The following is a 27,861-nucleotide window of genomic DNA, read 5'->3' as shown; positions in this document are numbered from 1 at the left end:
TACTATAAGCAAATTAGAAGATCAAGGACTAGTCTACCTGTCAGATCTATGAAAAGGGGAACAGTTTATGACTAAGGAAGAGTTGGAGAACATCACCAAAAACCAATTAGATGATTTAGATTACATTAAACTAAAAAGCTTTTGCACAGATAAAACCAATGCAACCAAGATCAAAAGAAATGTGGTAAATTGGGAAAAGATCTTTACAACTAATGATTCTGACAAAGGACTCATTTCTAAAATATACAGAGAACTGAGTCATATTTTTAAAACAAAAAGCCATTCCCCAATTGACAAATGGTCAAAGGATATGCAAAGGAAATTTATAGATGAGGAGATGAAAAAATGCTCTAAATCATTAATTATTAGAGAAATGCAAATTAAAGCTTCCCTGAGGTACCACCTCATACCTCTCAGATTGGCCAGTATGACCAGGAAGGATAATGATCATTGTTGGAAGGGATGTGCGAAATCTGGGACACTATTACACTGTTGGTGGAGCTGTGAACTCATCCAACCCTTCTGGAGAGCTATTTGGAACTATGCCCAAAGGGCAACAAAAATGTACATACCCTTTGACCCAGAAATACCACTACTGGGTCTATACCCTGAAGAGATGAGGAAAAAGTGTAAAAACATTACTTGTACAAAAATATTTATAGCAGCCCTGTTTGTGGTGCCAAAGAATTGGAAATCCAGTAAATGTCCTTCAATTGGGGAATGGCTTAGCAAACTGTGGTATATGTATGTCATGGAACACTATTGTTCTATTAGAAACCAGGAGGGATGGAATTTCAGGGAAACCTGGAGGGATTTCCATGAATTGATGTTGAGTGAGATGAGCAGAACCAGAAAAACACTGTACCCCCTAACAGCAACATGGGAGTGATGTTCAAGCTTGAAGGACTTGCTCATTCCATCAGTGCAACAATCAGGAACAATTTTGGGCTGTCTGCAAAGGAGAGTACCATCTGTATCCAGATAAGGAGCTGTGGAGCTTGAACAAAGTACAAGGACTATTCCCTTTAATTTAGGAAAAAAACAGATAGCTTATTGTCTGATCTTGTTACCTCTTAGACTTCTCTTTAAGGATACGATTTCTCTCTCATCACACCCAATTTTGATCAAGGTACAACATGGAAACAAAGTAAAGACTGAAAGAGTGCATTCTGTGGGGGGGGGAAGCAAGATTGGGGGAAAACTGTAAAACTCAAATAATATCTTTAATAAAAAATAAATTTAAATTAAAAAAAGAAAATCATCATCAGAGGGAAACTAAATTCATAGAAGTCAATGAGATCAGCAAGTGAAGTAGTGTAGAGGGAGAAGACAAGAGAATCTAGGACAAAATCCTATTGGACATCCATGGTATGTTAATGGACTGCTTTATTGTTCCCCTTATCATCTTAATGATTTCCCAGACCCTAATTCTGGTCCTTGACCACCATTATCCTGGAAAGTTTTCTCCTGCATTAGAATGGAATCTCTTGATTTTTTATTTTTCAATTCAAAATATACAAATATCACCAGGACTTAGTACATTTGATATGTATTTCATTCTTTCTTTTGTTCAGCGGGGAGAATAGGGAGAACAATGTATATTTTAGAGGGAACAAGATCTTGGCTCAATAGAAGGAAAAACTTAACATATTAGAATTGTCCAAAAGTGAAATGAGTTGCTTTGGGAAACAACAATTCCCATATAATTGGAATTCCCCTCTGTAGACTGCATAAGCTTGAGATATTGCAGAATATTACTGACCAAGGATGGATTGAAATAGACAACCTTTGAAGTTCCTTTTAATTTTGAGATCCAAGGATTCTATGTAAGGGAGAAGGAAGAAGAGGATGGAGAGAGAGAGAGAGGGAGAGAGAGAGAGAGAGAGAGAGAGAGAGAGAGAGAGAGAGAGAGAGAGAGAGAGAGAGAGAGATTGTTGGGGAAGTCTAGGTTTTCTCTGTTCTAACCCTGGATTCTTTTGCCACCTGGCATCCCAGACCGCCTGCCCTTCCCTTTTTCTGGAATCCTTTCTATCTGAAGTCCTGAATATTTAAAATCTTCCAACTGAAAACATTTCAGTTTCTAACCTGATTGAGCCCTCCCTATCTGTGACCTCAGAGGAAGAAAAACCATCAGAGCTGTCTGAGCAGGACTCCTCCCTTCCCTGCCCTGACCCTGAAGTTCTTCTGAAGCATGGAATAAACACAAACCCAGGGGCACCTACAAGAAGTGGGTACAGCCAAATGCCAAGTTCACAGAACCAACATAGAATCCTTCCTTCCGCCCTGGACCTGAAAAATCATCAAGTCTCGGATCACCTGGCACTTTCCATGGTTTGATCCCACCCTTTCCTTCCTCTGCTCTTTCCTGTCTGCTTTTGGAGGGGCCACTCTCAACTTCAATGTGTGTGTGGGTTGGGAAATGAGCTGCCATAGTTTTGCAGGTGAATGTTGTTGCCCTAGTCTTGGGGATGAACTCCACCCTTCACTCTTCCATTATTGTTCCAATTTCCCTTAGGGAGTTTTCCATCAACTTACAAGCCTTTCCCTTAAATACACCCAGTGGTAGGGTCTAATATTTTCAGCATAGATTGATGTATGACTTCTATAAATTTCCTTTAAGTCTGAAGCAAGAGATCATAATACCTTAACACAAGATTAAAGGGTTAGAAGTTGCTACCAGCTATAAGTGAGTCTAAGGACCCTTCTTGGAATTGCCAGCTCCCTGAGGAAATTAATTGTGTTGGCTTCCCTGGTCATTAATGGGTAAGACAAACAGCCCCAGAATCTACTTTTCCCAGGGGGAAAAACAAAATTAATCATACATCTTCCTGAACCAGAATCTGTGCCAGAAACAGGACCCAGTATATTCCCAAATTGCCATGATCTCATTGACTTGTTCTTTCTGAAAAGCTCTCCAACCCTTACTTGCACTAGGATGAAGCTTTTCTCACTGGGTCACTGAAAAATGCTATTTTTTCAAATATCAAGTGTCAAAACATCTTCATTCTCTTCTTCTCAAGTTTTTTTTTCCCCTTGAATATATAGAGCACCATCAACATCTCTATTGGCACAGGATTCCCAAAATTAATCCTGGTATCATGATTGCTTCTCCCTCACTATTCTGTGCTAGGTTTTGAACATTTCAAAATCCTTCTGGTCTGTGGATGATAGGTACCCTTCCCAAAATTCTTTCAGGAAAACTCTGGCCATGTTTCACTTCACTCCCTCTTCTTGGACCATCTCCTTTACTTCCTCCTTCCCCAACCTACCCAATCTGGTTTTAGAACCATGAAACATGATCACATCAACTCTAACATTGTTCCTCATTGCTCTGTGTCAATCTATTCCCTGATGGCACTATTCATCCTCCCTATTTCCTTCTAGACCAAAATACTTTTCCCTGACCACTATTTCTTTCTATGTATTCTCTATAATATCATGAGGGCAGGAACTATCATTATTTCTGTATTGTATCCCCAGTAGTTTAGGCACTTAATAAATGCTTTTTCTTTTTCATTCAGTTATAGAATGTTAGGACTGGAAGGAATCTTAGAAATCAGCTAGCCATTTACAGATAGGGAAACTGATTTTCAGAGTGCTTAAGTACTTTGAACAAGGTCACACTGCTTATAGAAAAGTTAGAACAGGAGCCCCAATTTTCTATGTATTTTTCTCTATACTAATCTACTTTTTTTTTTTTATCAACTCATTGCATATACCTGATCCTTGCCCCTCTCCAAAGGTTAGATAATACGGAAAAAGAGCAATAGTTACCTATCGTGTATAGGAAGTTAGGGGTTGACGAAGCAATCGTTTCCAGTGGGGTACAAACCAATACTAACATGGATAAAGGAGATGGGCATCAGAGATTCCCATATTCCAAAAGACAATCAACTAAAGTTTCATTGAACTGTCTATATACTATAAGTTCATGCAGAACAGTTGGCTCGCTTCAAAAAAGGGAAGAAACAGTATTTAGGAAACTGTAATTAGTTTGAGACTTTGTGCAGTACAAATCTCAAAGCAATCATCTGTCTATAATGTATCACTGATGTGGTAGCACATAATATTTAAAATACCACATGTGTGTGATTGTTTCTGTTAGGATTGCTATCCATTCCAGTCTAAGAGAAACCATTCTGAATTTGAGATTCTTTTAGAGCTGCCATGAAAATAAACACAGCCATGCTATTTTGCATATGTTGATAAATTACTCGGTATTTCAACCAACAAACATTCAATGTCTTCTTTGGTCTACTTTCCAATAATATAAGCATGCTGAGAGCAGGATGTTTTCTATTCTACCTTCTATTGCCTCAATATCCTTTCCCAGTATTTGCTCAGAGGTGGCACAGTGGGTCTGGAGTCAGGAAGTTCAAATCTGGTCTCAAATCTATATTAGCTGTGTAACCTTGATCAAGTCACTTAACCCTGTTTGCTTCAGTTTCTTCAACTGCAAAATGAACTGGAGAAGGAAATGGAAAGCTACTCCAGGAGTCTTTGTCAAGAAAAAGTCATTTAAGATCATAAAGATAGGACCTGACAGAAATCACTAATAAGTTAGAATGCATATAAAAAGAGTTCTAGAGATAGTGAGGGGGCATGAAACCAAGTTATATGACGTTCAGTCTCCAGATAAGAATATTAAGGAAAGACATGACAGATTGGAAAGCAGTTAGGTAGTGCAAGGTTCAGAATGATGGACTTAGAAACATCGGTGTTTATAACTCTTGACTCAGATATTTACTAGCTATATGATCCTGGTTAGGTCACTTGACCTCTCTCAACCCCAGCTTCTCTATCTATGAAATAAAGATGCTTTCTTTCCCCAAGAAATTCATTACTGGCAAATCTCAAGGCTAAATCTACCTGTTGCTCACTTCTCATTAGTACCTTCTGCCTTTCCAACTGAACCCTTTGATTGGAGGGGCCAGACCTTCCAGACTTCTATTAAAAGAGGAGACTCAGCATCATTTTTCTCTCCATTTCCCATCAACCACATTGCCTTTGGACTGCTTTGGAATTCTTCATCATGCTCCCACAGAAGATCCCCACTAGAGATACAAAAAAGGCCCAGATAGTCCCTGACCTCAAGGAGATCACAGGTATCTATATGAAAGGTATCCTAAGAGGAGAAGGTGATTTAAGGGGGAAAGACATGATCAACTTGTTCTATGAGCTGAGTCTTGAAGGAAGGCTGCTTCATCCAAGAATCCAAAATTCCCCAAACAGACATGATTTTTACCTATTGTCAAATTTCAAAGAACTTTCCTCATATCTCTTCTAAGCACTTAAAATAGTCTATTTTTGTTATGATCATCAGTCCATGTGTCATATCTCCCTTCACAGATTACAAGCTCTTTGAAGACAGGGGTCGGTCATATCTTATTTATTTGTATATGTGCCTAAATTATAGATTCTCACATAACAGGTGTATCTTCAAGGGTATTTACCAAATCAACTGTTTTTAGACTGGACAGGCTTCTCACTCTAAGAAGGAACATTAGTGTTTCAGAAACTGCCCAACCCATTTTTTTCCCACTGAACCATTTTTAAAAAGCACTTGGGAGAATATTTCCTTAAAATCATGCAAGGGATACCAATTTTCTACATTTTGAGTTTTTTCTCATGATTTACTCCTAAGTGTTAGCTATTATGGTTTTGTTCTGAAATGTTCTTTACTAACAAGAAGTTTCATAATGGCCTTTTCCCATTAGCTATTTTCCATATTCCTTTTCATTAACCAGTCTTCCTTTACTTGTCTTCATTCCTTTAGCAATTTGGCAATTGAAATTCCTTATCCTTTGTGATCAGATTTGTGGAGGCAACAGACCCAAGATTTTAGAGGTTTTACTGATTCTAAACTTTTTTTTCTAATTTATAGATAAAGGAGCCCATGTCTCCTGAATTTCCTACTTAGCTAATTGATAACACAGAGAACAAAGGTTAGTGGTTTGCTGAGTCCAAGTGCCTTACATGAATATGATCACCAATCAAATAAATCAGGATAAATAGCAATGAATTTAGCACCCAAATATAAAGGTCAATAAAGGGAATGAAATTCCTTGTTCTGGATCATTCCAGAGAAAAATAGCAACATGTACATGTGTATATGCATACTAACAGTCTAAACAAAAGACATGCAGGCCACTTACCTTGAGCCAGATCTTTTCGTCCCTCTCTAGGTGTATCACAGGTTGCTTTCTCTGTCCTTCACTAGTGATACAGGGAAACCATCCAGCAAGAGAACGATCTTCTAGTGACTTGGGATATTGGGATTTGCAAACCTGAAAAGGAAAAAGGCAAAAAAAGATTTTCAACTAGATAATTATGTGAATCAGGGGACAAAGGAATACCAAAAAATAAAATAAAATGTTCAGTAACTTCCTAATCCTCCAGGCTGTCAGTTTGAAAGCAAAGAGCTATTGAGCCTGCTAGTTTAGAAAAATCAAAAACTTTCAGCTAAGCTGTGGAAAAGACCTCAGAAGGAATCTATTTCAATTCCTCCAACAATCTCAAAAAAAAATATATTTTCCAGCTTCCTCTTGAAGATCTCCTAGGATAAGGAACCAGGACAGAAAGTTTCTTTTCTAAAACTGCCCATCCCACTTGGGGAGAACTCAAGGGTGAACAAGTTATTCTTTTTCCTTCTGTAATTTGTTCTGGAATCTTCAATTCTGCTCCTTCCACCCACTGATCCTTGATCTATCCCTTGAGAGTAGGCAGAGAATACAGCCCAGCCATCTTCCCCAAGGCAGCCCTTCAAGTGCTTAAGACTGCTCTCATATATATTTCTCTTTCTTCCTGTTCCCATCTTTTGCTCTTTCGGTTCAGTTCAGTAGTTTTCAGTCATGTCTGGCTCTTCATGATGCCATTTGGAGTTTTCTTGGCAAAGACAATACAGCTGTTTGGCATTTCCTTTTCCAGTTCATTTTTCAAAGCAGGAAACTGAGGCAAATAGAATTAAGTGACTTGCCCAGGGTCACACATCTAGTAAGTGCCTCAGGTTTGTGACTACAATGACTCCAGGCCTGGCACTCTAGTCGCTATGCCACCCAGCTTCCCTGTTCTTTGAAGTAACCATTTCTAGTTTCTTCAATTGTATGCCATGGCTTTGAGCTGGTGCCATCCTTTACCTGGAAATATATTCTTTTCTGCTCATTTGATTTGGTTCAGTTTTATTTGTCTTTCTATCAAATGTGATAACAAGAATTGAAAGGAACACTCTGTCCAGTTTCTGGCTTCCTAGTTGGATAGGAGGGTGAGGCACTGCTGCCATTGTGGCCCCTCAGCAGTGACTGGGCAATAGTGATGGTTTGCCTTCAGCAGAGATGTGCAATTTTTCTTCCATTGCCAAATACGACTTTGGACAGAGCATAATCATTTATCCACTAAGCCTAACTGCAATGGTCATAAGGATAATACTTATGCTATGCCTCTTTCCTATGATTGTTAGGAGGTTTATGTAGATTTAGAGCATTTTGTAAACTAAAGCATTTTGCAAGTGTCAGTGAGGAGGAAGAATGGGAACAGGAGCAGGTGGAAAAGGAAAAGAAGCATTTTCTTTAATGTTCTATATGTACAAGAAGTTTCAGGAAGTTCTGAATTCAAGTCTAACCTCAGACACTATGTGCCTGGGTTATTTTACTTCTGACTTTTATTTTCCTCAACTACAAAACATAAAATGTAATAATACCACCTACTTTCCAGAATTACCATGAGGATGAAAAGAAATAATATCTGTAAACCAAATAAATACTAGATGATACTATTTTTTAGTATTATTATGTCATTGTCAATATTATCATTATTTTCTATTCCTTCTCAAGAGGGAAACATTAGCTTTGCATGGCTCAAAATGAAGCTATCCTTTTATGTTAAATATTTCCTGGAGAAAGAGTAGAGACTTGAAAGGAAAAATCAGAGTCAGAGAGACAAAGAGAAAGAAACACAGCAAGAGAGAGAGAGAGAGAGAGAGAGAGAGAGAGAGAGAGAGAGAGACAGAGAGAGACAGAGAGAGACAGAGAGAGACAGAGACAGAGACAGAGACAGAGATAGAACTTGACTTACTTTAGAAAGAGGTTCCCCAGTTACCAAGGAAACAGGGCACAGTTTATCATCCTGATGAGCTGTATAGGCCTGAATGGCCCATTGATCCAAATATCCTTTGGGAGTATAGAGGCCACAGTCCAGGATGCTGTTCATCTTCTCAAATGGCTCACATATCCCATCTCCCTCATAGATGTAGCACAAACTTGGCTCCCCTGTCAATATACAATTAGTATTAGAAGTAGAAAAGGTCTGAGCACTTTCTGGGACAAACCATTGGGAAGTGGCTGAGCAGACAGATTCTACCCTGGTGTGGTGCCAAATATCACTTAAAAAGTATTTACAAGACTAGCTTTACAAAAGGTAAGATGATACAAGCATCTAGGCAGTGTAATGGATAGTGGATAAAATATCAGATCTAGAAATAGGAAGACCTGGGTTCAAATCCTGCATAGCTATGTGACTTAACCTCTGCTTCAATTTTCTAAATTATAAACTGGGTATAATACCACTTACATCCCAAGATTGTTGAAAGGATAAAACAAGATAATATTTGTAAAAACACTTTGCAAACTTCATAAGTATCATATTGTAAATGCTATTTTAAGTCTTAGAGATGATTAATTAAATTAACCTTCCTTGACTAGTTAGCCAAAAAATACAGATATACAGCCCATGTACCTACTCAGGCATGCATTTTCTATATCTATTTGCAGGTATATCCCTCATAATATTGTCTCAACCAATATGAGTTTGTTGTAATGTCATATGTTCATACTAAACAAGACCTACTCTGAAGTTGGACTCTAGTCCTTTTGTCAGCTCCTAGAGTGCAGGGTTGGCCCAGCCCTGGTGCGTAATTTAAGATAGTCTTTTCCTTAAAATGTTTCATACTTTAAGAATAAAACCATTTGGGAGAGCCACCCAGGATTATAAATAGAAGTTCTACTCAAAATAAAAGGCATTCGATAAATTGCTCATCCAATTGCTTTTGGAACTCAAAAGAAAAGAAAACAGAAAAAAAATACTGAGATATTTTAATACTCTTAGCCTAACTAATATGAGTAAAGAATCATCCTCCCATTGGTGATAACTTATCCACCAAATTCAGAAATGCTGACAGTCAAGGAGATGAAATTCATGAATTCCACAGACTACCTACCAATTTAATCAAGTAATAGAAATAAGTTATTGATATTTAAGCAAAATAGATAACACATACTCTCTCATTCAATGCTCAGAACCATCCAGTAAGGTAAGTGATATTATTAAACCCATTTTACAAAGGAGTAAACTAAACTCAGAGAGGCTAATAATAATAATGATATGATCATGATATAATGATGATGTTGATGATAGCTAGCATTTATATGACACCTACTATGTGGCAGGTACTCTGCTAAGGACTTTACAAATATCTTGTTTTTATCCTCACAACTCTGGAAGGTAATCTTATTATTATTATTATCCTCATTTTGCATTAGAGGAAACTGAGGAAATAGAGGTTAAAAGACTTACCCAATGTCACAAAGCTAATAGCTACCCGAGTCCAAATTTGAACTCAAATCTTTCTGGCTTCAGGTCCAGAATTCTATCCACTTCATCTTTTAGCTTTCTCTAGGAAGCACTGAAACTCTCTGAGAAAATTAACATCTTGCCTAGGGGTCACACAGGTTTTTTTAATTTCAGAGTTTTCTAAGTTCAAATTTAGCATACTTACTATGTCAAGAAATTTCCTGTCTCCTTCCATATTTCATATTAAGAGGACATAGATATATTTTCCTCAACTAAGGGATTATGTTAAACAGACACACACACACACACACACACACACACAATTTGTTTTCATTTATTTGATTTTGAAAGATGAAGTAGCCATGTTCATTTTAATGGTTTCCTTTTTTAAAAAATCTCTTTAATGGGAAATGGGATTTATTGGGAAGGAGAGCTATGAAAAGATTATTTTAAAAAAAAAAGAAAAGAAAGGAGAATAAGGAACATTTTTAAAAACACAAAAAGAAACCAGAAAGAAAACTGGCAAAATGGAAACTTAGAAACGTATTCTATTCATAAAAGAAAAAAATAAACTAAAAATCAGAGCTTTCATGCATGTTCTCTTTCTCTGTTGAAATTTATGTATGGAAATGTCATTTATTTAGTATTTAAGTTCAAAATAAACGAAAATACTTAAAAAATAAAGAAATATGGAAAAGTGAATCGAGTGCTGACCCAGAAGACCTGAGTTCAAATCCCATCTCTGAGTTAAATTGGTTGTATAATGCTGATTTGTTCATTTTCGGGTCACACTGAAAATTTAACTATAAGCATGTAGGAATTAGCTTCAGGACAGTCCTGAGCAAAGAGACTCTAACAAACCCAGTCATGGACACCTTCTACAATCACAAGATCAAGAGGATAGATTGAGGGTTCCCTGGGGGCCAAGAATTTTCTCAATATCGTTTTGCAGTGACTGGTATGTGTACCCAGGTAGAAACCAAGTCACAACCATTCTGAGTGGCTCAAGTGTGTAGAAGGGAAAAAATCCCAGAAACTTGCACAGGAGTGGGAAAGAATGAAGCAGAGGAATGATGCTATGTTGGTAATAAGTCCTTTAAATGGTTCTCAAGGAAGGTAGGATTTGACCCATTACCCACCCTCAGACTGGTTGAGCTATTTGGATTAAGCAATGGTCCAGGAAACCAAAGTCCCAATTTGGTGATGACTGTTCCCACCCATGAAATTGCAGCTCCATTATAAACAAATCAAAACAAATTTCAAAAAAGTGCCAAACTCAATTCATGTAATCTGCTAACAGATTATAACTTTCGTCAGACCTCTTGAAGATTTTAAATCCCATCACCTCAATTTAGTTTCATCTCTGTTCTGCTATACCTGAGATGCTGAGATAGGACAAAATGGAAGTGTGTGCCAGGTTCTGTTTAACATATTAGACTTGACTGTGAACTTTACTGTTTACTGTAACAAATAACTTTGAGAAGCTACAGAATGTGCTTCCCTGGAAGGCTTTAAACAGTTTTATTTAGTTCAAGTTATTCTTAGATTTTTGGTATGGGATAAATCTAACCAAATGAACTGTAAGAAGAGCAAAATATAAAGCTATACTTTTAGGTTCAAAAAATCAAAACTTGGCTAAATGGTAAATGTAAAATGCTCATGTACAAAAGACATAGTAAAAATGACTACCTAGATGAACACTGGCATATGACTACCTTAGAAATTTAGGAGATCCTATGCTGAGTAAATGAATTCTAAAGATCAGAATTTGGGAAATGATACTCCCCCTCTACTCTGACTTGGTCAGTCCACTTCTAGAGTTTTGGACTCAGTTCTAGATTTAGGTTTAGGAGGGACATTGACAAATAATTTCAATAATTCAGTCAATAATTTCAATAATTCATTAATAACTCAGATATCTAATTTTCTTTAAGATTTACATAGCAAATTCTTCACAAGAACTGAGTAGTAGGGATTATTTATATAAATGAAGACTAGGTCAAAGTGAAGGAATTCAAAATCATTTCATCTGAAGAACAGCTGAAAGACGTGTGTGTGTCTGTGTGTGTGTGTGTGTGTGTGTGTAAGGTAGGGGAAAAGGACTAGTTAACTAGAATATAAGAAGACTTTAAAGGGAAGCATAATAGCTATCTCCAAATACCAGAAGACCTAATAATTTGCATAATGTTGGGTATATACAGAGCAAGTGCCATATAAATGTAAGTTATTATCTTTAATAATAATGATAATTTTTATTTGAATCTGATTATACATATTTTATATGGCTCCAGGGAACAGAATAAAGAAAATGCACACATCTCCTCATTGTAAGAATTTTCCTACATCTGAGTTGTTAAAACTGGAATTTATTATCTTTGGAAATGGTAAATTAAAGTCCCTTTCATTTCCAAATCTATAATCTTATGATCTCAGTTAGGTAGAACAGTGAATAGAGTCCTTAATCTGGAGTCAGAAAAACCCAATATAAATCCTGCCTCAGATACTTACTAGCTGTATGACCTTGGGCAAGTCACTTAACATCTGTTTCTTTCAGTTTCCTCATCTGTAAAATGTGAATTTTAGCAACTACTCCTCAAGGTTATTTTAGGGATAAAATAAGATGTTAAATTTTTACAAATCTTTAAGTGCTATATAACTTCTAGATATTATGTTTATTATTGTTCTCCTCCACTCACAAGTCTTATTGATTCAATATCTACATTGTATCATGAATCTTTCCCCTTCTTGCTCTCTCAATCAGGTCTGATCACCTCTCATCCAAACTACTCCTAATACCACCCTAAATGGTCTCTTTGCCTTCATTGTCCTCTTTAAATCATCTTCTAAGGAACTAAATTGATACTGCTAAAGAATAAGTCTGACTTCCCTGATCAAGAAGTTTCAATTAGTGGCTCTCTATTGTCCCAAGGATAAAAAAACAAAAAAAACCCCCATAAACATATCTATCTATCTATCATCTATCTATGTATATGAATATATATATATATATATGCATATGTATAGTATATGTCATCAACCTATCTCTCTAGACTGTCTTATCATTACAAACTGATTTACTTACTAATCCCTGCACAGGCATTCCATCTCCATGCCTTTATATGCAGATGGTTCCCCATGTCTAAAATGTTCTCTCTTGGGGTGGCTAGGTAGCGTAGTGGATAAAGCACCAGCCCTGGAGTCAGGAGTACCTGGGTTCAAATCCGGTCTCTGACACTTAATAATGACCTAGCTGTGTGGCCTTGGGCAAGCCACTTAACCCCATTTGCCCTGCAAAAACCTAAAAAAAAAAATGTTCTCTCTCTCCTTCTGCAACTTCTACTCTTTAGTTCCAGCCATGGCTTAGCTCATTAGGATTAGATTTTAGGATCATAGATTTAGATCCGGGAGGGACCTTACAGGCCATCTAATCTAATCTCTTCATTTGATGAATAAGGAAATGAGACTCGGAAAAATTAAGGAACTTGTAAGGACACATAGGTAACCTGAAAGGCAAGGCTAAGGATCCCAGGTTCTCTGACTCATATCCAAATTACCTTTCAATGAGCTATTCTCATTGACATAATGTACCATCTACTCTGTGAGATCTTTCCCATCTAGCCAGTTGTTAGTGTCTCCCATCTCCAAATATTTGTATTCATTTGGCATGTATTTTCCATTTACTAATCTATATACATATTACCTTCCCCTCAAATATGACGTAAACCCCTATAAAGTCAGGTAATCCTCCATTTTTGACTTCCTATTAGTAATACCTAACTCAGTGCCTGGCACATACGTAGTAGTCATTCTATGCTTGTAGAATTGAATTGAACTTCCCAGATAACCACCTCTCAGGAATTCTGTATTAAATAAAAGGCTAAACTTACTGTTGTTATATCAATTTAATCATGTATGACTCTTCATGACCCCATTTGGGGTTTTTGTTGGCAAAGATGCTGGAGTGGTTTGCCATTTCTTTCTCAGCCATTTTACATATGAGGAAACTGAGGCAAACAGGTTTAAGGAATTTAGCCAGGGACAAATAGTTACTAAATATCTGAGGAAAATAAATCTTCCTGACTCCAGGTCCAGCACTCTGTCCATTAACAGATTTCCTAGATGACCTCTAATTTCCTTTCTGAGGCTCCATATTTCTATGAGCTAAGAATTTAAGCTTTTGAAGTAAAGATACCATATTAAGCATGTGTTCTGTATAACACAACCCATTGTGTCTTATATCCATGAAGTAAATTAATAATTAAAGAAAATTATTTTTGGTTCTTTTCTAGTTTTATAGTTTTTTGTCATACTCAAGTACAACAATTCTGACCTAAACAACATGGATGAACAATTGGACTCCTCAATGAATGGCTAAGCAATATAATGAGAATGAAAATAATAATCTGTTTTCACTGACCAAAGAAGATAGATTCAAAAACAGCCTCAAGGAAAATGTCCTAGACTCACCAACACAGTTGAAGCCTTTTTCCTTCTCACATTTTCTAGAGCAGCCATCTCCATCAAGCAAATCTCCATCATCACATTCTTCTCCCAGATTCCTGGTAGAAAAGTACGGAGAAATGGTAACTCTCCCTTTGGTCTCTGTGTTAAAGCAAGCTTGTCCAATTATGGTATCTTAAATCTTCTATAACTTAAAATAGTTTGTAAAAATCAATAACACTTCTATAAACTTTTAATATCTCTGATGTATTTAAATAAGCTAAGTAAGAATTAGGAGACCACAGTTGCAGGCTTATCCATTCCACTAAGTTCTATGATTTTGAACAGGTCTCCTGAATGTGTTGAAAATTTTTGTTTCAGTTTCCTCATTTGAATGGTAAAAAAGTTTGACTAGTCATTAAGCCCCTTTCCACCGTGCACATATTTATTATCTATGCTAGTAAAGAAGAAGAAACTTCAAGTGGTTTAGAGTTGAATGAGACCTAAAAGATCACTTAGTTCATATGAGAAAGCTGAGATTCAAAAAGGTCAAATAGTTTGTCACACAGTTCATAGAAATATAGAAATTGAGAGTTAAAAAAAGGAACTCAGTGGCAATCTAAGAAGGAATCCCCACTGCAACATGCACCAAAAAGTAGTCATCTACTCTCTGCTTGAAGACCTCCAAAGAAAGGGAACCATCACCTTTTGAGGAAAGCCCATGTACAGCACTAAAAATTAGGAAGTCTTTCTTGAAATCAAGGCTAAATTTCTTTTCTTTGTCACTTCCATCCATACTTTGAGCTATTCTCTCATGTGCCAGACAGATTGAGTCCAATCACTCCTTTATGTGACAGTCCTTTAAGTGCTTTAAGATAGCTATCATGGTCTCCCATTTGTCTTCTCTTACCTAAGGCCCTTCACCATCCTGATTGTGCTTCTCTGGATGTTCTCCAGCTTATCAACATCCTTCTAAATTATCATCTCAGAACTGAGAACAACACCCCTGATGAGATATGATAAGATATTTATACAAATAATTGGAAACTAAGGACATGAGGTAAAGCTGAACAAACTATGGTATATGAATTATATTGTATAATACATTGCTATAAGGAATGATGAAAGGAACAGTTTTAGAGAAATTTAGAAAGACTTGTGCATGAACTGTTGTAAAGTGAAGTAAAAAGAACTATAAAATTAGAATATTGCAGAAAAATGTGTAGAGTATGAAGATGGAGTGACCTATTCCAAGAACTACAAGGAAGTTAATGATATTGCATTTAATTAGGGGACAGGGGGGATAATATAAAAAAGCCTGGAAAAAATGTATCATGAAAGAAAGGAGATTGTAAAGGGCTTTTAATCTCAGAGTACTTTATATTTGGTCCGGAAGGTGATAGGGAACTAATTAAGTCAAATGTGTAGGAAGGTGACATGTACTTTACTGTACATTTAAGAAAATGACTCTCATAGGCAAGCAGAATATGGATTGGAGTGGGACAAGACTTGAGGCATTTCTGACTTAAATAACTATTGTTCAGAGTTTATTTGCCCTCTGAGATTTCCCAATACTTCATTGATCTTAATAATACTTTGAAGGAGACCACATGTGGTACTATGCTCTATTGATAGTCTGGTCATGAGCTTAGCAGAACATAAATGCATGAAGAATACAAAAATTTCTGCTTCTTTAAATTTAACTAAAATCCAAGGAGTCTTTTTTAAAAAAGTGACATTGAAATGTCACTTGATTAGGTGACTACATCAATAGTCTTGATCCTCCTGCACATCATAAGGAATATTCAAAGAACTTTAAGCTTCTCTAGGGCTATTTCATTTTTGCCATTTTTTCCCCTACAAAAGACCAACTGTTACTGCCTTTGCATTGCCCATTGAAAAATGACATTCTAGATGTTAAATGCTTTCCAGAAAGCTACATTAGTCCCTGACTGTTTAGTCTGTGCAAATACTTTACCATGAACATAAACCCTTACTTGTGACTCTTAACACTTGACTACATAATTCTGGGAGCACAGAATATTTGATGATCCCGAGGTGCTGAGTGTTTTCTAGTCAGTAACAATGTTCTGTATAGATACACAATTTGACAGACACTGCTGATCCTTTGCCAAGAAGCTCTACAACATTGTGAATTGCTCTGATTTTGTAGCACTGTCTTTCAAGGCTTTAATTATTTTACCATGTTTGCAATGCAAGGTCCTTCTATTCAGTCCTTATAATTCTCTTAGTTCTACAAGACCTGAAAGGAAAATATTGATGGCAAAATGAGCCCCATTGATGGTGCCTAGAGGTTGAACCAATTCCACTGGGACATTTAATGGTAGAAGATAGCTTTATGACCTTGAGAAATATCCTAAATAGAAGGACAGTATTCATGATTCTACCCTGGGGTCCTTGATCATTCATTTTCATCTTTTTTGCTAAGACCAGCTCCCAGAATGTCTTGGGATTAATGTGGCCCCTATAGTAACTATCACCACACCATGGCCTCTAAAGGTAATCCTGTGAGCTTATCTCTGTAGTTCTGAATATGGGAAAAAGAAATCCTTACTCCTTCAATTTAACAAAGACAAGTCTGACATTTCAAAATGAACTTTATTAGGTAACTATGGGAGAAGTAAACAAAACAAAATACAATAACATAAAAATCAAGAAGTTTACAAGAATAAATATTTCCATTTCTAAGGCAATGTGATGGTACACTCTCTTCCCCGGTGGTTCTCACTAACTATTAGATAACTCAGCTAGTTAGTGGCAGAGCCAACTCCAGAACTTAGTTCAATGATCTTTTCAATATACATCCCTGCCAGTATGTTAGTTCTCAGGTCATGTTTAAGTAGAAGCTTACAATTCATCTCCTTCTCTCTCACTTAGATATCTCTTTGAGTCATTGATCAGTAACCATTTACTCCAATAATGTGTAGTTATCACAAAGTAAGGAGCTCACATCAACTGCCAAAACCTGGAGGGAGGTGATCTGTGATTCCTATTCAAAATTCCTATTTAAACTCTGCTTTGGGAATCAATGAGTATCTTAAAAGTTTACCCAAACTTCATACAAAGTGTCAAAACCCAAACTTTGGGCTGAAAGTCTTTGACAAGAACATCCAAATGAATCTTTCCTCATAATATCTGACTGGAAAGAATACTCACTTTGGGAGCAGCTAGGTGGCACAATGGATAAAGTACAGGCCCTGGAGTCAAGAGTACCTGGGTTCAAATGCTGTCTCAGACACTTAATAATGACCTAGCTGTGTGGCCTTGGGCAAGCCACTTAACCCCATTGCCTTGCAAAAACCTAAAAAAAAAAACCACCACAACAAAAGAATACTCACTTTGTCACCTGCCCATCCCCACAGTAGGGGGTGCCATGGCTATGAATCAGAGGAGGAGAGGCTTCTCCCAGTTCTTCACCAGCTGCAGCTTGAATTTGGTATTGATATACCTGACCAGGAATAACTTCCCTGTCAAGACCAAAAGCAAAACATTGAAATGAGTTTATGGGACAATACAAAATAAGAGGCATGCTCTTCTCTTCTAGTTTCTCTCCTGTTAACACAGCCTACACACCACTGCTAGAATTACCTTCATTAAACTTGGAAATCATAATAGCACCAAAGTTTCAATGACTTCCCATTATCTGTTGAATAAATCAGTAATTCTTTAGATTGATATTTATGGTCTTATTAATCAGATCTTGGTTTTTAGTAATCCTCTTAATAATACCCTTTACTCCAAACAAATTGAACTAGAGGATCATTCCCAAATATAAATTCTAACCCCTACTCCTGCCCACTTAATGCCTTTGTTCACACAGTTCTGCCTACTTGGAATAACCTTCCCTGCCCTTTTTCCCCTTTCTGCATGTCCAAATTTTAATTTATTCTTTAAGGTCAAAATTAAATCTAGCCATGACCATTAAGGTTTTCCTTCCCACTCACCCACCCTAGAGAAAATTGATCTTTCCCTGAATTTAAACAACAAATATTAAGTACTTCCTCTATGTCTGATATAATGCTAGGCACTAGAGAAACAAATACAATGAAACAGAACTTATTCTCAAGCTCTTTCAAGATCCTCAAAATACTTTGTGTATCTCTTGTGATACTTGTCATGTTTACTTATTACAACAAATATTATGGTTATTTGTATACATGTCTTGTGTCCTCTACTAGAATTAAGTTCTTTAGGACCATGGAATATTTCACGAATATTTACATTCTCCTCTTCTCATTTCCTTCCAAACTCCTCCATATCTACATGTTAGGTGCAAAGTCAAGGTTAGATAAATGAATATATTGAATGTACTCTTTTCTTCTGCAAATGATTTAGTTTGGAGAAATATCAAAAAGGCACATAACTACATCATAACAATAGCTAATGTGCATAAGATAAAAAGATGATCTTCTTTTGTCCACTTAATAATCATGAGAGCATTATTACCCCATTATACAGATAAAAAAACCTGAGGCTGAGGAAAATTGAATGACTTGCAAGGATCACACAACTAGCAAGCATCTTGAGGGAACTAGAGGGAGGTTGACTATGACTTCTGATTTGAACAGTTCTTCCATATTGCAGTCCCACTGATCTACCCACTGTATCACCTAGCTGATAATGTAACTGACTTGGGGGAGGAGGTATATGAGAAGCAAGCAGGCTGATGGAACCTGTAGGACTTGTGATCAACTTTTTCTTCTTTGAGTTTCTTCTTTGTACTTCTTTGAATATGTCAAATTACCAACTTTCCCCCCCCCATTTCCAAGGTAAATAAAGTCAACAAGAATTTATACACTTACTGTGTTTCTCATGTTTTGCTAAGCCTTGGGAACAGAGAGTCAAAAATACTTCCTGCCCACAAAAAAATCCACTGGTGGAGAAAACAACATGTAAATAATATATATGTAGAAGATATTGTTACTGTATAGGAAAACTGGAGCTATTTTAGGGGGGAAACTTAAAAAGTCCCAGGAAAAGCTTCTTGCAAAAGTAGGGTGGGTAGGGTAAGTAGGTAAGATTTGAAGAAAGCGAGGAAAGCCAGGAGGTAGAGAGAAAAAGGAAGAAAATTCTAGGCACAGCAGTGGCAGAGAAGGGAGCAGTGAGTGAAATGCCTAGAGGAGGAAGGTGAAATCCTTTATGAGGATCAGCAATGGGAATTGTGTAGCTGGAAAGCAGTATAAGAGGAATGGAAAGGTAGGAAAGGCCCAGATAATGAAGGGCTTTAAAAGCTAAACAAAGAATTTAGGATTTGATCCATCAGAGATATTAGAAAGCCATTGGAATTTATTGAATAGCAGGCATGCATTAGACCTACATTTTAGAATGATCATCTTGGCAGCTGAGTGGAAGGTAGATTAGAATGGGGAGAAATTTGAAGCAAAATGTTCAATCAATGGTGACTATTACCCAGGAAAAATCTTAAAAAAAACAAGACAACTTCCTTATAGGAAAGTATGTGTTAAAGATTATTTATTTCCTCTACTCCCCCATTCTTCCATAGTCTAGAAGAAATCTATTTTCTAGAAGATATTTTATGATGTCTATTTTCCTTTGTTTATTTAGGAGAATGAATATACTAATCCTTCTCAGCACAGATACTTGTATATAGTAGCTCCTTTCATTAATTGTTACTGAAAATTTTTAATGGTATTAGCTCTTTTAAGCTCAGTAGGAATGAGATAGATTCTGACAGACAAAAGAAATTCTTTTTGCATTAGGCAGTTGTCAATCTATAGAAAAGAGAGGTTGGAGGTTCCTTTAAAAAAATTGAGTTTACTCTACAGTCTGTGAAATTGTCACCTACCTAACTTTTCCCATCCATGACATTTCATCTCCAACCTCCATATCTTTGTAAAAGCTGTGTGACTGAAATGAACTTTATCCTCATCTCTCTGATTCTTTGAATCCCTTTAAATCAAGCTTCCTTCATTTCAAGCATCAACACCTATACAAGGACTTTCTTGATGCACCTTGTTTTTAAGTACTCTTCCCAATTCCCATTTTTTTAATTATTTTTTTTAGTTTTTTTTTTTTTTCGCAAGGCAAATGGGGTTAAGTGGCTTGCCCAAGGCCACACAGCTAGGTCATTATTAAGTGTCTGAGACCGGATTTGAACCCAGGTACTCCTGACTACAAGGCTGGTGCTTTATCCACTACGCCACCTAGCCGCCCTGCAATTCCCATTTTTTATATTTATTTTGAGACTATTTTCTATTTAGTTACCTTAATAGATGCTATTACACTACCTCAAAGGATTATTGTGAGACTCAAATGAGATTCTCTACGCAAAGTTTTAGTAGGCCTTAAAGTATTTCAATAGTATTGTTATTGTTACTATTATTGTCGTTGTTGTTATTGCTATCTCCATGACCTTCACTCTATTAAAATTTCACACAGGGATAAAAAAGTTCAAGCAGACCCTCAATCCCCTCATCATCTATGTTCCCATTGTCCATTCACTTTCTCAAACCCTACATCTGTGTCGCTGAATACAAATGGAGGAAGTCATACAATCATGTGAGTCCAGTCCTCTGTAAATCACATTTCCAACAACCCTCTTGCTATCCTGACACTAAATTCAATCTACTAACCATCTATTTTAGATTTTTCTCTCAAACTAACCACATCATTTCCCTCTTGTTATCCCTAAAAGAATGATTCCCTAAATATTATGTCAAAAAATTGGGGTTATTCATCACAAGTCCCCTTCCCCCCACTCCAACTTCATACTTCAAGTCACCTCAGTGGCATCATCCATCTCTGTCTTTCTTTACTCCAATCTAGGAGGTAGAAGCAGCATTTTTGACAAAGCCAAACCCCTTCTTCTTGTGTCCTTGATTTTATCCCTTTCCATCTTCCCTGGAAGCCTGTCCCTGGGCATTATCTTTTTGCTCTTATCATTTCTTCCTCCAATTTTAAATCTATCTTATTTGTTGACTCATTCCCTACTGCTTGCAAATATGCCCAGATCTACTGCATCCTAGAAAACAAAAAAAAAGGCTTTCATTAATCCTATTCTCTCCTCAAACTTCCATTTCATGTTTGAACTCTTAAAACAAACACCTAAATTTGCTGCCTTCATTTTCTTACCTCATGTTCACTTTTTTAACCTACCGCAATCTGGATTCTTCTTCAGCACTCAACTGAAACTGATCTCCAAAGTTTTCAATTATCTAATAATTGCAAAATCCTATAGATTTTTCTCAGTGCTTAATCTTCCTGGTTTCTTTGTAGTATTTGCCATTGCTGACCACCATCTTGAAGTAGAAATCTATAACATTCTAGATTTTCATGACACTGGCAAATACTTCTCAGTGTCATTTGCAAAATTATTATCCTTTTCTTCAATTTTATGTAAGAGTGTATTCCAAAGTTCTGTGAGTTCTGTGAGTTCTGTGAGTTCTTCTCTATAGCCTCTCTCTTAGTCATCTCGTGATCTGCCAGTATCTATATAACTAGCCCTAGTCCCTATGTTGAGCACAGACCAAAATAATCAAACAGCTATTGGACTTCTCCACATGAATGATACCAGTAGATATATTAACATGTCTAAAACAGACTCTCTTTCAAATGTCCCTAATTTCACTGAGGGTATCATCAGACTTCCAATTACAAGTTCTCAACCTCAGAGCCATTTTTAAGTTTTCACTTTCCTTGATTTCCCACATACAAGAATTGTTCTGGCTCACTGAGATTATTTAGGAAATGTGTCTTACATTCATTCCCTTGTCTCCACTCACTTGAATCTCATATTAATTGGACATTTATCATCTCTTAGCTGGATTCCTACAATATACTACCAAGTGGTCTTCATAGAGCATGTTTTTCCCCTCTTGAGGACATCATCCACATAACTTACAAATTGACATTCCTCATTGCACAGATCTGACCATGCCACTTTCCTACTCAAGAAGCAGACTTCCCCTTGTGTTTAGGATAAAATCTAAACTCTTCCTTTTATCTATACTATATTCCAATTTAGTTGATCTCTGTTTCCCTTATAGGGCATTTCATTTCTCATTTCTTTGCCTTTGCATAAGATGTTCACCATGCCTAAAATGTTCTCCCTTCTCTTACAAGTTCTAGTTCCTTTAAAACTCAGTTCAAATGGCATCTCCTTCAAGGAAACTAATACTCTTCCCTTCAGAAACCACTTCACATTGACACTCTCTATTTTCTATTTCCTTGGCCACTTACTCATTATACTGCCTCAGTAGTATATATTCTTGAGGACTAGGACTGTCTTTTGTTCCTCAGTATTTAGCAGATAGGAGACTCTTAAGAAACATGAGTTCATTGAGAGAACTGACTGATCCACTTTTGCCTTTGTTTCTCCAGAACTTAACATATAGTAAGTGCCTATTAATAGCTACTAAATTGACCATAAGCTCCTTAGAAGCAGAGACTGTTTTATACTTGTTTCCCCAGTACTTATCCCCCCTAGAACAAAGTAAGTGTTTAAAAAATTCCTAAAGAAAAGCAAAATACCATTGGAGATACAAGGGAAACTCCAAGACAAATTTCCTACTCACTTGTCAGTGAATTTTCGATGTCGGTGTGCCACCATGACAGGGGAGTTGCTTTTAAATGGGGGATCCCGAAGAATCTGGTACTTCACAGGCCTGCAGCCAGAACAAAGTGGGCTATGAGGCTTAGAGGTAAGGAGGGCTGCATCAATTTCCATCCTCTCATCAAATGTGTAGACCTTGACTCCTGAGACCTTCCATTTAACATTGAGTTTGACAGTAAGGGGAATATCACAGAAGGTGTCCAAGGGTCCCAGGTGAATAGACTCATGGTTTTCCATTAAGACCTCCATGTCAAAGAGAGCTTGGGAGGAATCCATGGAGAGGTAGGTGATCCACAGTGTAAGGCTATCTGCATGGACTGGATGGAGGAAAAGCAGCTCTAGACTACAGCCTTCTGCTGGACAAGGGACAGTCATGTTCATATGGTACAGATGTAGTTCTGGGCTCCAGGCCTGTAAGCTTGGCTCACAGGGTTGGTCCACATCTGGGGGCCCTAGGAAAAGGCAATGAGAAGGTAGACAAAAAAAGACAGTGAAAAAAGGCTAAAGAAATAAATCCTATACGTGTGTTAAGCATTTCTCTGGCACATCAGGTTGGTTTGTTAAAGCATAGAACTAATGAGAATGAAAATCTGAAGTCATTCTCTTACCACAATACATAACCATAAATCTAGTCTGATATTCTAATAAATTTGTATGTCAATGTAAGTATCCCTTCCACCTCTGCAGATCATATAACAGGAATGGCATTGTAGATGGAGAATTTCCTCCCTCCCTCCCCATGATGACTAGGATTTAAGGGGTTCAAGATTATATCCTAGTTGTGTGACTTAACCTCCCAATGGTTTTGCTGTTATTTGAGTCATTTCAATTATGTCCTACTGTTTGGGAACCCTTTTGGAGATTTTCTTGGCAAGGGTACAGGAGAGGTTTGCCATTTCCTTTTCCAGTCCATTTCATAGATGAGGAAACTGAGGCATTAAGTGGTAGTGATAAGGATTCAGTGATAGTTCCTAGGAAGGATCTCAGGTCATATTTGAACTCAGGTCTTGCTGGAGTCAGGGCTATTGCTCTATCTTCTGTAACACCTAGATGCCTAAGGTTCTAGGGAACTATGAAAGACTTCAAGTTGCCCAGAAAGGAGTAGAAAGAGTTTTCACATCTGGGAGTTTCCTATATAGATCACAGTACTTGTCCCTATCCTTATGCCAATCACTCTACTGTGCATCTATGCCAGAACTTCCTTGATGATTCTCATCTAAGTCTTTTTACAAATTCCCTATAATAGGTCAATACATCCACCAAACGTGCTGAGGTCCAACCTAAACAACCCATGAAAAAGGTAGAGAGGAAAGGGTCAAAAGAATGGGAATGGGTCAGCATAAATTCTCGATCTTTTATTTCCAGCTTCTAGGTTCCAAAGCCAGATGAATAAAGTATTATATGGTGGATGTAATTATAGAATTCAATGTTAATGAAGCTATTTTTAGTATATTACAAATTTGGGGTTTAAATGGAGATTTATTTGTGAAATCCCAACTAAAATCCTGTGTTCTATTCGGAATCTTCCCCAACCCCTCTTAATTCTAGATTCTTCACTCTGTTAATCATTTCCAATTTGTCCTTGGCATAGCCTGTTTGGCCATATTTGTTTGAAAGTTGTCTTCACCATTAGATTGGATATTCCTTAAGGATTTTCTTTTGCCTATTTTTGCATGCCCAGCACCTGCCTTAGTTACTTGCCCATAATAGGCAATAAATATTTATTGATAGATTTCAAAAGTTCCTGCAATGTCAACATGAATTCCAAATTAATGTAATTTAGACACAATGTTTCTGAGGCTTATAATTTGTAACTCCAGTGTTTAAGCCTCTGCCTGGCATATGCACATTTTTGGTGACTAAAAGGAAACTAAGTTACTTTGTCCCAAACTAAATAAATCTTGAAACTCAGATTTCCTCTTAGTTTTTACTGCTTATTGGAGATTTTTGAATTTATTTCCAAGAAGTCAATGATAAATAAAGAGCCATAGAAAGAAAAGGTCCTAAAACACCAGCACAGGACAAATTGTTTGCTACAGACAAATGGACTTTCATGAAATGCCAATTTAAACTGTTCAGATACTGTGCCAGTACAGAATTTATGTTCCTTTTTCCATTCTTTTCAGAAAATGCTGATTCAGGATATTGTTTACTGTCAATAGGAACTTTTACCTCCTCAGGTCTTCTTCAAGGTCTTTTCTCATGCATATAAAAAGGGATAATTTTGGAAAGACATTTAGGTCTTGGACAACATTAGTCTCAATCATTTTCTGTCTGATTATAGATTATGAGTGTGTCAAGAGGGGGACTCTATCTTTTAACAATGTTCTCTCTGGAAGCTAATGGCATATTGGTTTTTTATGAATGATAAAAACATAAGAATAATGATAATACTGATGCTGATGCCGTAATGATGCTTTTGATTTAATTATAAGAGTATTGGTGATGTCTCCCTTTGGGGAGAAAGATTCAGAAAAATGTCAAGAAAAATTTATGAATTCTATTTTGACCTTTCCCCTTTAGAAGGAGAAAAGATTCCATCTATAAAGGAAATTCGTGGCTGCAAATATATATGTGTGTGTGCATGCGTGCGTGCGTGCGCATGTGTGTGTGTGTGTGTGTGTGTGTGTGTGTGTGTGTGTGTGAAGTGGGGAAGGGGAGAATCTTGAAAATGATAGCAATCACAAAAACAATTACAAAAACATTTTCAGCCTTTAGGCAAGCTGGTTTAACTTATGCCTCAAGGACAACTAGTTCCTGGTCAATAGACTCATAAACACCATAGATCAGAACGAACAGTTTGGAACACCAGGTTCATCCCCTTGTCTCCCTCCAATGTAAGAGTGCCCCCATAATGTTTTTTTTTCCATTATCTTCCTGAAACAAATGACTAAGAAGTAAGATTTTACTATTTTTATGGGTCAGGCTGTACTATGGATATGTTTGTGATTTATATTAAATATTGTAACATTTCATTATTTGAAACAATTATGTGGTACAATTGAGTATATTATAGTGCTACATAGTGGTTGGAGAGACAGCCTTGGAGTCAGGAAACCATGTTTTGAGTCTTACCATTGAAATATATTATCTACATAGTATGAGGAAAATCCCTTAATCTCTGAGTTCAGGAGATTTTTTTACATTGGGAATTCCAGACATTGATGAACTCAAAGGTTCAGACCAAAATATCTTTCTTGAAGCCAAATAGAACAAATGAAACATTATATGACAATGATATAATACTACACAATGTTTAGCCAACAAGTACGTATACATACCCAATGTAATTTTGTGTATGTCCTAAAGTTACTTTTTGGAGACACCTATGCTTTTGCCTTTCTTAGACACTGAAACATTCTTCCCCTCTATTACTGTCACTTAGGACATCAATATTACCTCTATAAGCAGAGTCAAAGCAGTTACAATTGTGCATCAATTGCCAAAAACATCTGCTACTCAATAACTCATTTATCCTTATAACACTTGGATTCTTAAAAGAAGTAGCCCAAGGAGGTGAAGTGTTTTGTCCAAAATTAAACCTAATTTCAACCCTCTCCCTTACACTACCATTCATCTTAAAACCAGTGGCATGGTTCTACTATTCCCTTGTACAGTACTAAAAGTGAGAAATTGCTCAGTTTTACCTACTGCCTCTTCGGGGGTCCAGTAACCTGAGGAGTCACATACACGACGTGAAGAAGCAGAATGGACATATTGACGGAACGTTCCATCTTCTGTGCACACTCCACACAGACTGCCAACATCCCTAAGGGAGAAAAGAAAAGAAGAAACTCAAAGACCAGAAGACCAAAAGAAGGAGGCAATCCTGAGAGTCCATAGCCAAGAGTGTGAAGTGATTAATTTGTTTTATTATCCAGTTCATTTGCTTTTTATTTGGACTTCCCTGCAGCCCATTTTATACAGTATGTATTCTTATAGCACTCCTAACCAAGCAGTCAAGAGAAAATAAATTAGTATTATAATCTCACTAAAACTAAAATTATTATTTCTTTTCAACACTGACGCCTTTCATCACTTATTACTCTATTGCAGAGTCTAAAAGCTTCTTGTGTTCCTCTCAATGTTAAAAAATAACTTCAGATAAGATTTATAGATCTAGATGAACATATTAATTTTCATAAAGCTGAATTAATTTTCCTAAATGTAAGCATCCTGCAGGCAGGAAGCCATTGGGTTTTTTGTCTTTGCATCTCCTTTATCACATCACTCTTACTTGTTTTTTTTTGGGGGGGTGATGATTTAATTATTTTAGAAAACTGTTGGGGAGAAAACTTCCTTTATTGAAGCATATAAAACCCCTTTCAGAGCTTCCTGGATCATGGACAGCTTTGGAGACTTGTCTCAAGTCACATGAATATTACTTGTTAGGGGAGGAATTTGATTTCAAGTCTTCTTATGTCTTTTCTTAACATTTATTTATTTTATTTTTAGTTTATGAAATAAAAGGTTTTGATAGCACAATAGACTAATAATAAGATAATCATACTTGAAACTGTAACTCTATTATGTATAATTTGCTATCACTTTTAAATACATTATAAATTGATCATGTAAATTTATTTCCTCTTTTTTCTTCCCTCCCCCACCTTCACCCTAAAGATAGTTACCATTAGACACAAAAATGTATAATGCTAGTTCTAATGCTCTGCTGCATCTGCCTTTAGATAATGGATGCTTAATGGAGAGATGCTGAATTAATAATATAGTTTTCATGGAGTTTTCTTCAGAACAAAAATTATGTTAACTAGGTAGTATATGTATCACTTTTCCCATTTTACAGATGAAGAAGTCAAGGTTCATACAAGCTAAAGGACTTCAACTTAAACTTCTGGATTTTAGTACACAAGTGCTTCTCCTACTGACCTTTATTAAAATGCTACCTACTCCAAGTGACACTGTCCAAATAAAATGAATGCACTAGCATAGCCTAATTAACAAGTCTACATTCTGGGCCACCTAGAGAGGGAAAGCTAGCAGTAGTTGAAGGTCAGAAAAGTCGTTTTTGAGGGCTATTTCCTGAAACCTGGATAATTTTCCCAGACACAGTGCAGCTGGGGATTAAATCAGAACACTTTCCCAGTGTTCTGGGGAAGCATCTCTCTTGGGGAAGATCTGACACTCTCCTGGAATGTTGGTATACACAGTTTAATGCTCTGCTACTCAGCTCTTTTTGGAATTAGTGAAGGTTTCCATAGGCTTCTCATTTTCCTGACCACAAACTCATTATGTTTTCTTGGATA

At 36.7% G+C, this 27,861-nt stretch overlaps 1 protein-coding gene across 3 annotated transcripts in view; it reads right to left on the bottom strand.

Annotated features, from left to right (window-relative positions):
• PAPPA2 (pappalysin 2) overlaps positions 1-27,861 on the bottom strand; it is a 372,249-nt gene that overhangs the window by 200,456 nt on the left and 143,932 nt on the right. For all 3 annotated transcript variants that reach the window (XM_074222103.1, XM_074222104.1, XM_074222105.1), the window contains 6 exons: positions 26,245-26,366; positions 22,560-23,049; positions 17,364-17,492; positions 14,032-14,123; positions 8,071-8,264; positions 6,156-6,287 (listed from right to left, as the gene is read on the bottom strand). In XM_074222103.1, coding sequence (XP_074078204.1) covers positions 6,156-6,287; positions 8,071-8,264; positions 14,032-14,123; positions 17,364-17,492; positions 22,560-23,049; positions 26,245-26,366 — 1,159 coding nt within the window. The remainder of the gene's footprint in view (positions 1-6,155; positions 6,288-8,070; positions 8,265-14,031; positions 14,124-17,363; positions 17,493-22,559; positions 23,050-26,244; positions 26,367-27,861) is intronic.

Source organism: Macrotis lagotis, chromosome 2 (assembly GCF_037893015.1).
Source record: "Macrotis lagotis isolate mMagLag1 chromosome 2, bilby.v1.9.chrom.fasta, whole genome shotgun sequence".
In the NCBI taxonomy this organism is placed as follows: domain Eukaryota; kingdom Metazoa; phylum Chordata; class Mammalia; order Peramelemorphia; family Peramelidae; genus Macrotis; species Macrotis lagotis.
Note: the sequence above shows the minus strand (reverse complement) of the source record. Positions and strands in the feature narration are given on the sequence as shown.